Raw genomic sequence first — 13,566 nt, 5'->3', positions numbered from 1 at the left:
ACGTTCGTGCCAGAATGACATGTTCTCGTCGAAGCATGCGTCGGTCATTTTGTGTTTTACCTTCATCTCCAGGGCCATGAGCGTTACTTTCAGGCGGGTATCCTCGGGCCTGCATCCTTCATACAATGGAGTAACCGCGTCTAACTCAAGTTGATCCATCTTGGCTTTCTCTCGGGCGGCAGCTCTTGCGTTATCCGTCTGCTTGAGAAGCAACTCTTGAATATGAGGGTCCTGCACCCAGCCCATCGATGGTCCAGCGTCGTCTGCTCCGCCGGCATCATCATCTTCATGATCATGCCCGTCGCCTGCTCCGGCATCTTCCTCATCATCATGTCCTGCATCTTCTACATGATGACTGTGTACAGCATCACAGTCGTGATCATCTCCTGGGGATTCTTCGTCTTCTCGCCCGCCCAAGCCACGGTGGTTGTCTTGCTGCCCTTCCTCATTTCTTGCCCGGCCCGCATGGACGACTTCGTAGTCATCTTCATCACCTTGCCACCGATAGCCATCCATGAAACCACGCAACAACAGGTGGTCCCGCACCTGCCCGGAATCCGGGTCCGCAATAAGGCTCTTCAACTTGCATCTTCGACACGGACATCTTATCTCCGTCTCGTTCTTTTGAAGCATCTCGGCCTTCGCGGACCTCAAAAACCTATTCACGATGCCTTCGGTCATCGTGCGGACCATGGTCGCCTGCGGGGTAGAGCAAAACGATATTTTAGAACCAAACAAAAATTTGGCATGACCTTCCCTAAAAATAGGACCAAAAAGAATGCTTAATGCCAAAATTCTCGCCGAAACGGAAATGAATCAACATTCCGGCAAAATATTGGCAACTATCGCATATCAAATACCGGTACACCTCCAAACACAAACACATATGCAACACCACAAACATATGCAACACCACGAACATACATAGATCTAGCTAGGCCGTAAAAAGTGCATGTGCACATTGTTGTAAGGAGAACAACCTAAATATAGCTTCCCCCCTTACTTACCTATTAAAACAAGGTAATTTAACCACTTAATTTGAATGAATCTATGGTGGAAATGAGGTGAAAAAGAGGAGGCATCCGAGACAAGGAGGAGGTGGAGAGAATGAAGTGGGGAGAAAGTGAGTGTGTGGGTAGGAGAGGCTGTCCCAAATATCTTGTTGCTGCCCACTTACTAATGGCGCACCTCTTGCATGGTGCGCCATTAGTACTTACAACTACTAATGGCGCACTTGGGCAGGATGCGCCATTAGTATGTTTGGATAGGCGCACTAGTTCAAAAAAAAATCCTATACTAATGGCGCACCCACTGCCTGGTGCGCCATTAGTAGTTACAACTACTAATGGCGCACTTGGGCAGGATGCGCCATTAGTATGTTTGGATAGGCGCACTAGTTCAAAAAAAAATTCTATACTAATGGCGCACCTGCTGCCTAGTGCGCCATTAGTAGTTACAACTACTAATGGCGCACTTTGCCGGGATGCGCCATTAGTATGTTTGGACAGGCGCACTAGTTAAAAAAAAATTTGATACTAATGGCGCACCCGTAGCATGGTGCGCCATTAGTTGTTTAAACTCTAATGGCGCATCAGATTGTGGTGCGCCATTAGTATATACTAATGGCGCACCATCTTTCTGGTGCGCCATTAGTGTCAATCCCATCTATAGCCATTTTCCTAGTAGTGCTAGGAGCAACTTTGTACTGTTGCATATCAACCACACTCGGCAGGACTAGAGGTATTATCTCTCCGAGAGCCCCGAAACTGAATATGTCTCGCGTCCCGCGCTCGCTCATGCCGACCTCGCCTCTGGAGCCCACCAGTGCCCTCGAGCCTCCTCCTCTCTTTAGCCATCCCATGGCATCTGCCGTGCGCCCACCACGACATCCATTTTGTGTGTAGTGTACCCTCTCACTAGCATCCTTCCGAGATCTCCAGCAGTTGCTCTGTTTATGCAATGTGAAGAAACTTGGCATTCTTTTCGGTTGCTTGGATTCTGGAAAGGAAAAGCTGCTTACTTGCTTAGGAATGCAGGATGCTTCTCTTGCCTCAAGGTGAGGCACATGCTCTTGGGGGTGTGAGGTTTGTCTCTCTCTTTGACTTTTGCTTAGCAGTAACTATGTTGCTTGCGTTTGCATCTGATCTCATGATGAAGATATCTTTGATCAGAAGTTTGCTCATTGACCAGAGCCACAGTTGTCATACACGCGGCACTATGTTTACATTCTGCGTTTTATACTTGTATATGCACAGATGGGTACATTCATCTCTTAAGAGAAAGCTGTGAAACTAACCATAATGACAAAAGATAGGCAAAGATGCTTTATCTTTGACCAGGAAAATCAATTAATTCATGGTCGGAAATAGATTTGTTACAAGAAGACTGGCTACACGAATAATAATAAATAAGGAAATTATAATAATATTCATAAAAAATAACAAAAAATCCTATAACTGTTTATGATCAAACTACAAACTGATCTGGACTATTTTTAAGTGGATTTTTTTTATAAAAATGTAAAAAAGAATCACCCTAACACTATAGCAAAGTGGATTCATTATACACAAGAATCCCCCAAAATGAAGTGGTGTGACAGTCATCTCTATCTCTTCTTGAACTGGCAAGTCGGTGGCAGAAGCTATCCGGTATGGATGATGCTCTGACTTGAAGTTACTCTGCTAATCAATCAGCTGAACTCTTCACAACCTTGAAATATCTCTGCTGCTTTAAATCACTCATCGATTCAATCTAAAGATTCTGTGAGTATGATGGTTCCTGCATTAAGGAAATCCTTGTGTCAGTTGGTTAGCTAGCTAGCACCGTGTCAGATCTGACAGCATCAATAACAAGCAAATTATGAAGATTACTTATGATTCCCATCAATCAACAGAAACACTAATCAATAGTTAAGGAAGAGCCTACCCATTCGAGAAATGGGAAGTCTTCTGGTAACAAACGGCTATATGACCTTCAGAACTTGACCCAGGAAAAGAGCCCACTGTGCCCAGGTGTGTCCTCCCTACATGGATACATTTCAAGGAGAAGAGCCGTCAGTGCATCGGAGAAGGCATACTTGATGGCCCAGGCTCTCAAGTCTCAACCTTAAACCTGGTGCCGATCAGAGTCTGTTGTGCATTTTAGTACAAGTAACTGACCTGACCGAGGAGCAGCATTTTGATCTCTTAAGGGCCCATCACATGATATCGCGCTTGTGCTTCTATCCATGAATGTCCCGTCAGCGAAATTGACCTAATTCAAGTGAATGAACTAATCAATCTCGTATCAAAACAAAAAAGGGAAAATATGAAGATAATAAAACATAGCAAAAATAATATTTTGCACAATTTAATGTAAAGTTAAGGTAACCTGCATATTATCATGGCGTGGAACCCTCGGAAGCGGTTGAACTCTATAGCCCTTGGCTGACATGATCTTTACTAGAAACGGCAAGAACTGATAAGCAACCTACTTTTACTGCCTCTCCAACAATTTACGGAGCAAGAAGCCAAGAATCAAGCCTTGAAACACTGTTCGCATAACATGGTCAGGTGCTGACCCAAACTCCACCCCGTGGTCAGGTGCAGATAGGCGAGCCGCAGCTGCGACAACCAAATCTTCCTTCCTGGCAACATAACCGCCACGGTTCTTTATCAAGCTACCGGCGATCAGATCCTCTCCCTGCCATGCAAATGCCCGATTAGGTAAAACTTGTCTGTCATTCATATGAATGAATGATGATGACCATCATGAACAACATACCACCATTGGAGGCGCTGATGCCTAAACAATTTTACTATAGCAGTTGTCCACCATTGCAGTTCAGACTTTGCATCTAAAAGGAGATCCAAACCATGAAAAATGTCAGCAACATGCGCTAACTAGGTATGCTATATACTTGCCCCAAATTTCAGAATATAATCTTGCCCTGATTAAATAGACGGCAGTGATTGGATTCCATCACAGCTATTGATTGTCAATTCCTTGAGAGAAGAAAGGCCATATAGCCGAGAGACTGCAGTTTGCACCTTGAAAATTCTAGGCTTTGGAGGGAGGTGAGAAGATAAAGCGCTTGCTCTTGCTCTTCCGTGAAGGTTTCAGTCACCTCATCATTACAGAACGCTAATGTGTGAAGGGTAGCGGCAAGGCGTCTGCAAATGGGAGCAGTAAGCACTTCCGAGATGTTATCCACCGTCATTTCTTCCAGTTTGAATGAATCTGGGTGCAAAGATTTGCTCATTGCCACCTCTGGGATCAGATCTGTCGCTACAGAGATATTTTCTTCGTCCAAAGACTTGTCATGGGCTGCCAATTCCTCGACGACGACTGGATTGAATATGCTGGCGCAACATATGGCAGTTAGTTCTCTCAGGGACTTCATCTTTTGGAGGTCCGACACTGACAATGAAACTTGTGGTGAGCAACGAATTTCTATAGACTCTACTTTATCCATATGATGCAAGGCCAACGCACCCTCATAGTGCTCAGCAGACAACCGCTTTCCATCATACGCCAAGCCACTGAATATCTCTTTGTTCACAGAAAACTCTGTCAGTGTAGAAGTATGAGGCAGAGGGGGCAACTGTGACAAATTTGGGCAATTAGCAACACAAAGTTGACAGAGGTTGGTACAACACTCCAAGAAGGAAAACGAGAACAGAAGGGGGCAACACCAGCAATTAATGCTTTCAAGCCTTGAAAACGAAGGGCTATTGGGTCCCCCAACCCATTCCTCAAGTTCTGGCATATCCATAATCTGAACTGTCTTCAGGTGCATAAAACTTCTCTCTGTAAGACCAACAAATCCAGGCCCAAACACACGCATCCCAGCAATATTCCCCAGTTTGAGGTTGGTGAGGTGTGGTAGCTGCTCAAAAGGTGGAAGAGTGTCCCACGATATACCCTCCAGATGTAGAGACTCCAGCCTTTTTATGCTAATGTCACTGCACAACCAGCTAGGACCAGCGGCAAAACCATAATTTCTAATGCCAAGCCCTCTAAGATTAGGGGGTGGTTGAAGACCCTCAAGAACATCACCATCTGTAACATCACCATCTGCACCCCAAACTAATTCCAATTCTTTCAGATTTCTTTTATCCTTCAATTTAGCATCATCAGCTTCTTTTTTGGATGCCACGGTTTCAAGATTACATATAACAAGCTGCCCAAGCTCTGTCAATTCCCCCAGCTGGCTCAGTTCAAACCCAACACTTTCCCTCTTAACACGAAATTGTCTTAGCTCCTGTAACCACTTCATCTTTCCGATCTCAGGGATAAGAGAACGGAATTCTGTGGAAGTATAGATATGGCGCAAACTTACAAGGCGGCTAATGATTTTAGGGGAAATTATAAAAGGGTGCCGCCAACCATAGATGTCCAAGAATTTCAAGTGGTAAAATCTTGGTAATTTTCCAGGTGGATATCTCCAATGGTCCTCATCAGAAGGTGGCATGAGTTTAAGGTATTGGAGGTGGATAAGATGTGAAAAGCTCTTTGGCAAATCTTTTGGAAAGCTAGGTATAAATAGAACCCGGAGACTCTTTATTCCTTCAAATGCACGTCCCAGAAAATCACATATTTCTGAATGATGTGATCCAAAAACCATCAAAGTCCGCAAATTTCCAATGTCTATAAGACTCTCCAGTTTACATATTTCTTGACCAAAACTTTCATCATAATAGTCTTCTACGGTGATTGATAAGTGCCGAATAGATTGTGGGATGCCGTTGACTCTGAAACTTAAACTACTTATATTTAGACACTCTTGTGATGAAACATTCCGAGATAGTTCATGCAATAAATCATGCATCACATAGTATTCACCATCAGCATCACTATCCTTAATGAGAAAACCATTGTCCACTAGTTCGTCTAAGTAATTCTTGTCATTTTGGCAATTTGAGTCTACAATACCCATTGCCATCCAGAAATTAGTTATTTTTTCCAAATCATAAAACTTGTAATCCTCTGGGAAGAGGGCACAATAAAAAAAACATTTCTGCAGATGGAAAGGAAGGTAATTATAGCTGATTTGCAGAGATGGCAAAATATCATCATCATTTTTTGCACTTTGCCATTCATTATTTTCAAGAATTCCCATCCAATATTCCCAAGAGATGTTTTTCTTCAACAACCGACCAACTGTATTTGCTGCCAATGGTGAACCCTTGAGTTTCTTTGCAATATCTCTTGCAACATTAACTAAGTCATCATCATAAAGCCTGGGTTTGTTGTGACCAAATATACATGCTTCAAACAGTGCAAAGAAGTCATCAGGCTCTAAACCATGCACTTGTACCGGATCAGTTGTTTTGACCATGTGTGCTACAGATGGCAATCGAGTTGTGACAAGAACCATGTTGCCCTTGGTTTCCCCAATTGTGAATGGGGCTAATAGGTTTTCCCAATCACGCGCACTCTTGCAAGTCCACATATCATCCAACACAATTAAGAACCTTCTGGAGTCCAGTCTCTCTGCAATGGCTTTCTGAAGTTGGTCTAAGTTTGTTGGTTCAGTTGTGCTTGTGTTAGCTGTTGCAGGTATGCAGCCAAGTATCTCCCTGGTGAGCCTAATCACATCGAAATTAGTTGAGACACACACCCAGACCCTGACGGGGAAGTGACCCTTGATTCTTTCATCATTGTACAGGTGCTGTGTGAAGGTTGTCTTTCCGATGCCCCCGGGGCCAATGAAAGGCAGGACAGTGTGGGTTTTATCACGAAATGTGCCATTGGTGAGTGAATTTACAGTTTGCTCAAAAATGTCACTCCTTCCATACAGTTTTCTATCTCGTGGAACTACTGAACCAGTTGGAGGCCTTTCAATCGTGACATTTGTGCTTGCAGTTTTGAGCAGGTCAGAGACAAGCTGGCAGATGGAGTTCATCTCCTCTATGACAGACTTGATTTTCTTGGACATGGCTACTCTGTTAAATGGCAACTTAATATCAACATCGTCATCAACATCATCATCATCATCATCATCATCAGTACTCATCATCATCATCATCATCATCATATCACTGTTGGTACTGGACATGTCTTCACTATGTGGCTTACTGGTGGCAGCAGCATCAGAAACTGCAGGAGGATCGTCACCTTGAGTGCGCGGAGATGAGAAGCACGGGAGGCAGCTACCGAGGGTGTAGTGAGAAACATGACTGCGGCCGCCCACCTCCGCAGCAGAAGCCGCAGGAGGAGGATCATCACCTTGAGTGCGCGGAGATGAGAAGCATGGAATGCAGCTACCGAGGGTGTAGCGAGAAACATGGCTGCTGCTGCCCACCTCCGCAGCAGCAACGGCAGGAGGATGATCATCACCTAGAGTGCGCGGAGATGAAAAGCATGGAAGGCAGTTGCCGAGGGTGTAGCGAGCAACATGGCGTCCATGGATGGAGTGACCCTTGATGCCGCCGCCCACCTCCACAGCAGCCTCCTTGGTGCCATCGATCTCGTCCTGGATGGGTGAATCATGAAGCATTTTAGACAACGGCGCCCAGATCTCTCTACAGGACTACTACAGTTACTACAGATCGATGCATATGCAAACAACCCACCTGGATCATGAAGTAGTGGAGCTCATCGAGCACGTCCTCGGCCTCGTCGGCCTTGTTGCTCAGTTCCCCCAGCAGTCCGTGCAGGCCGGGGTCGTCGCTCACGTCCCTGCCCACGGACGCGGACAGCAGCCCCTGGGTGTACTGCAGCTGGTGCTTGGCGTTCAGGAAGTTGCTGCCGAGCTCGGAGCTGTCCATGTAGGCGGACACCAGCTCGTCGGACAGCTTGGTCAGCACCTTGCCGACGAGCCAGTTGGCCGCGCCGACGGCCATCTTCATCTCCATGGCAGTCACTCACTCTGCGGGGTGCTCCTTTCCTCTGGCTCAGATCGGTGTTGGTCAGTGAGTGGGAGCTTTGGTGGTGGTAGTTGAGTGGGGATCTCTTTTGCTGTCCATTATTTCGACCGTGGAAAGTGGAAAGCTCCAATACAGCAATAGTAAAAGACGTACTGCTGCACTGCTCCTGGAGGAGGCATCCAATGAAGGAAAGGAACCCCCAATGAAGCGAGTAAATTATGTGGGCAGGGAGCAGTTAGGCCTAACTCCAATGCAGGACCCCAAATAGATGTCTGATTTGTCTGAATTCTCTGTTCGCTTGGGTCGGTCAAATGGACACGAGCATCCATTTACGGTCGTCCGCCCGCTGGTGCGCCCAACGGCCTGACGCATTTCAAATGGCGTCGACAATTGAAACTTAAATTTCATAGTAAAAAGGAGTAAAGGACATAAACTTGAACTAATAGATTAAACTTAGTCCAAAAGTACCAGCCAAATTGTCCACCATAAATTGAACTAAAAATATTTAAAAACTTAAATATAAACCCTAGATCGGACGTCGCCACCGTCCTTGGTCACCTTCAATGCATGTCGTCGTTGTCGTCTTCCTCGTCCGTGCTGAGGTCAATGAAGGGCGACGTCTGCCACAGGTGGGCCAATGACGCCTGTGCTGGTTGCACTGCAGGGGCGGCGGTGCCTGCGTTGGCACGTGGGGCGGTGACCACATATTGGCCCCTAACCGCACGGCAGGCCCAGACATCAACTCCGGCGTGATGGCCATCGTCATAGTCCACGTCCAGGACTGGCCCACAACTGTCGGGTTCCCACCGTGCCTCTGCGTCGTCTGGCTCCTCTATCTCCTCGAGCTCCAGGGTGATGACGTTGCCGGCGATCGACAGTGCCATCTGCATGTCAAGGCCGTCGCACTGGGCGCGCTCGAACTCGATCGCCGAGTCCTCGAGCACCTTCCTCACCACCTCCTCCTCCTCTTTGGCCGTCATGGGCTAATGTGGTGGTGGCGGGGGCGGAAAGGGCGTACGTGGTTGCACGCCCGTGCGGACGGGGAGGGCTGGGAGGATGATCATGGGGTGCCCTAGAGTACGCCGGTGGCGGACGCTGAGCATGGCCGACAAAAATAAGTCTGTCGCCGTAGGTCGTGCTCACCCGGAACCATGTGCCCCAAAGAGGGGAGTTCACGTCGTACCTGGGTTCGTCAACGAGGTCTGGAGGCAACAAGGCCCTGCGACGGTTGATCTCGAGAATCCGGGCATGGCCGCTCGCCGAAATGGCTGGCACTGGCACCCAATCTGGGCTCAGATGCCAGCAGGTCGGGAGATGGGCGTTCGACCACGACAACGGGGTGGAGGTGTACCAGTAGTATTGGCACACCTCCACCTTGACATAGGGGCGTATCCGCGGCGCGCGGCGCAATGGAGAAGCCGGCAGCGGCGGACGGCCCAGAAGACGACCCCGTCTCACGGTCGTGCTTCCCTGGCTTGCCAGGGATCCACTTCCACATGCCCATGGTTGGGCGGCGGCCGGCGGAGCGAGGGCAGCGCGGGGCTAGAACGTGTCAGGTGCGTAGGGGGAGGGGCAGAGAAGTGGACTGGTCGGTCCACTGCTTGCCATTAAAAGGGACGCGTCGGGGGCAGCTGGGTGGCTGACATGCGGGCCCTCCCACGGGCGGATTAAATGGGGCCGGTGGGAAGAAGTTGTGTGGCCGCCATTGGGCCCAAGGGCGGAAGACAAGAGGACGCATGCACATCCGTCCAAGTGTCCATCTGGACGCAAATCCGCCTCAAATTTGCGTCGAAATTGGGTCGAGGCGGAGACAGGACAGACATAATTTGCTCTTGTGGCCGTGCGTTGGGCCGTGTCATTTGTCTGTTTCAATCTAAATGGACATGAACAAACTCCGTTTCAATCTAAACGGACATGAACAAACCAAATGGGGTGATGCGTTGGAGTTGACCTTACTACTCGATGCAGCCCTGAACCCAATGACAGACCAGTGCAGTCACTGGCTCAATGCAGCCGCAGCTATAGTGCCTGAGAGTGAAGACCCATATGAGGAAATGGACACCTCTGTGTCTATGGTGACTGTGCAAGAATAACACTTGAGGGCGTCGGTGGCGAGGCTGACGTGCTGGTAGAACTAAGCACGATGGCGTTTGCTACTTGAGCTTAGGAGGAACCCCTATCTATTTAAGGAGGGAGCAATTGACCAGAGGAGGATGGCGTACAGAACTGATCCCAACTATTGAGTGACAAAATTTCAAGTATATATAAAAACATAAGCAAAGCGGATCCCTTGGCAGTACACAAAGCGATCCTTCAAAATGAAGTGATGTGGCAGCCATCTATCTCTTCTGCAGTTGGCAAATTCCAAAGCATTTCTAAACTAAGTAACTCCTACGGTTTGAAGCGGTAACCTGATGAACTGCCAAGTTGGCGGCAGAAGCTATCTAGATGTCAATAAAGCTCCGGCTTCAAAGTTACGTTGCCAATCAACCACCGGCTGCTTTCAATCACTCATCCGGCTCAACCAAAAGAATGTTGTGAGCATCATGGTTCCTGCATTAAGTAAAGAATTATATGACAGGATCGATAAAAAGGAAACTATGAAGATTACGTGATGATTCCCGCTTAAATTTACACGTACTCACTAATCGATTATAGTTAACCAAGAGCCTACCCTTTCAGGAAATGGAACATCTTTTGGTAACAAACGGTGCTATGGCCTTCCATTCCAGAAATGAGACATGGTTCTGGTAACAAACAGCTATATGATCTTGAGAACTTCACCCAGGACAAGAGCCCACTGTGTCCAATGCGTTCCTCCCTGCATCGATACAGTTCAAGGGAAGAGAGCCATCAGTGCAAGGAAAGAGAAGGCGTACTTGAAGCTCCAGGACCAATAGAGTCTGTTGTGCATTAACGCAAGTAATTAGGATGCAAGGATGCCAATTCTCAACTGACCTGACAGAAGACAGCGTATGGATCTCTTAAGGGCCCGTCACATGATAGCTCGCTTGTGCTTCCATCCATGAAGGTCCCATCAGCAAAAATGACCTGATTCAGGTGAGCTAATCACTGTTGTATCAAAGTAAAAAAGGAAACTATGCAGATAGCAATAGCATATCATCAGTTAGGGCAAAATAGTAAATACATGGGATAAACTGCCCTGAAATATATTATTAAAAATAGCTAAAACAATAATCACACGATTATAGAAGGGGGTATACAAACATACCTCTGAAGCATAACCAGGAGTTTCCCCAGCGGTTGGCTTAATAAACGATCCAACTGGACAAGTTTGTTGAACAACTTCACAGAATGCTATGAGTCTCTCCCTGTTGCCAAGCTCTACTGCCTGTGAGTAAAACAAACAATTTTGTTATTTCCTTGGTCTTAAAAATGCCGTGACATGTTAACACTGACAGGCACAGTGTGTAATGATTTAAATAGACCGCTTGACCTTCTGTCAGGATCAAACTTTGAATTAGATGGTTTCTGCAGCCGTGTGTTCTCCACGAAATTTAAACATTGGAAGAGTACCATCATTCATCAGTTATCTTACTCTACTCTATTGATTTTTATTTTTCTGCAATCTGTTTTTCACTACATGAGCTTTCTGAATTTGTGACACATCACAGTAGCTATGCTGATTTATCCAAAAATAAGTTGTAATGTTGTATCACGCATGTATACTGTCATATTTGCTTGTGTGGACACTCATGTGCTAGTGAATTAATGTTAAAGCCTTTTCAGACTAATCAAAGTTAAACTTAAAAGCAACCTGCACAATATCATGGCGTGGCGCCCTTGGAAGTGGTTGAACTCTATAGCCCTTGGCTGACATGACTTCTGCAATTAGCAAACCACCCTGTGGATAGTATAAGACTGTTACTTGCAATTATATATGCATAATCTCCTAGAAAATTCAAGAACTAGGAAGCAACCTACTTTTACTGCCTCTCCAACCATCTGCGGAGCAAGAAACAAGCCCTGAAACATTGCACGCATAACATGTCCAGGTGCTGACCCAAACTCCACCCCAAGGCCCGGTGCGGATAGGCGAGCTGCAGCTGCAGCAACCAAATCTTTCTTCCCAGCAACATAGCCACCGCAAGGCGCAATGGTACCGCCGGGGTTCTTTATCAGGCTACCGGCAATCAGATCTGCTCCCTGCTATGAAATGTGCAATTAGGTAAGACTGCTCTGTTATTTTATACTGTATGATATTGACCATTGTGAACATACCACCATTGGAGGCTCTGACGTCTCAACAAATTCACCATAGCAGTTGTCCACCATGACCTTGCAGTTTGGATTTTGCATCTGCAGTGCCAGTGGGACCCAAACCATGAGCAATGTCAGCACATTCATAAGTTAACCAGGCATGACATGGAATATCCTGGCCACTAAATTCAGACTAGTGTTATCTTGCCTTGATCAAATCGATAGCTCTACGGATATCAGCTACGCCCAGGCTCTTGCGCCACGAGTAACCACAGGACCTCTGTATGAGCGCGCACCCGGTCTCCGGTCCGACGGCATGTGCAAGCGCGTCCCAGTCAAGGCCACCATCTGCTGCGAGCTACAACTGAATCCACATTACCAAGCCATCCAAAAGCACAATGTAACAAACCAGAGTAGCAGATGCAAAGTAACACAGAGTAACACAATGTGACACAGAGTAGCAGATGTCTGGAGGGGAATAATCAGCTCACCGGAACTTCTCGGTAGGTAACTCCAAAGTCCTTGAGCGATCCTACATTGGCCGAACCTCTGATTCCAATGACCTCCTCCAATGTGTCATACGGAGGCCCGGCAACTGCCAAGAGCTGCAGTAGGAGTTGTCTGTCATCAGTTCTCTATAGTTCTCTCGGTCCAGCAGAAACAATGCCGGAATTTTGGTTCAGTCATGTCCATATAATTACCTCGAGCCCAGGCCGCAGCAGCGCAAACAGAGCGCAGGCGATGGCGTGCGTGCCAGAGAAGAACTGGCAAACCAACAACAAGTGTTCGTCACCTGGAGTTCAGCTAATGTTGAGGGGGGAATGCGGCAATGCAATGTGGAATTGAGGGGGGAAACCTGGGGGCGCACGATGGCGGCCTCGGCGCCTACGACGTTGGCGAAGACGGCGTCGAGCGCCTCCCTGCCGCCGGCGTCGTCGTGGCCGTACCCGGTCGACCCACCGAAGTGCTGCAGTTCCCACACGGGCACCCGCGCGTCAGAGAGCAGTAGCAGCAGGCAAAGGGGGTAGAGAGAGAGAGTATGCGGAGTGGAGGTGTGAGGGGTTACGTGGGGGGCGACGCGGGCGGCGCGGAAGGCGGTGGAGACGCGGGAGGAGTTGAGGGCGAGGGCGCGGTCCACCTCCCGGAACTCCGCCTGCAGCGACTCCACCGCCCGGGCCACCTCCGGGTGGAACGCGCACCCGCGCGGCCGCACCGTCCGCCTGCCGCCCCGCGGGGCGCGAGGCCGCCGCGCGAAGGTGGAGGAGGTCAGGGCGGCGGTGGCTGCAGCCGTCGACATCGCCGGCGGCCGGCGACAGCAACCCAGCCGTTTCGGATGTCAAACTGAAGTTTATCCTCCGTCGTCGGCCGCTTCGCCGCCGCAGCGCTTTGTCTCTCGCACCCAGGCCCGGCCCAACGCATTCCACCAAGGCCTGGCCCAACGCGATCCACCCAGGCCCAGCCCAGTTCTGGCATTTAGGGTGATGCTTCAAGCATC

General features: G+C 48.2%; 1 protein-coding gene and 1 pseudogene across 1 annotated transcript; both read right to left on the bottom strand.

Moving 5' to 3' along the window:
• Window positions 1–3,217: 3,217 nt before the first annotated feature.
• On the bottom strand, window positions 3,218–13,421 carry LOC123047217 (uncharacterized protein YnbB-like; annotated as a pseudogene).
• On the bottom strand, window positions 7,258–7,838 carry LOC123047218 (uncharacterized). The gene has a single exon (XM_044470720.1). It carries the CDS (start codon window positions 7,836–7,838, stop codon window positions 7,506–7,508), a length of 333 nt encoding a protein of 110 aa, XP_044326655.1. The 3' UTR covers window positions 7,258–7,505.
• Window positions 13,422–13,566: the final 145 nt, after the last annotated feature.

The sequence above is a fragment of the Triticum aestivum genome, chromosome 2B, assembly GCF_018294505.1.
Source record: "Triticum aestivum cultivar Chinese Spring chromosome 2B, IWGSC CS RefSeq v2.1, whole genome shotgun sequence".
NCBI classification, from domain to species: Eukaryota; Viridiplantae; Streptophyta; class Magnoliopsida; order Poales; family Poaceae; genus Triticum; species Triticum aestivum.
The sequence above is the reverse complement of the archived record's forward strand: the minus strand, read 5'-3'. Positions and strand labels throughout refer to the sequence as shown.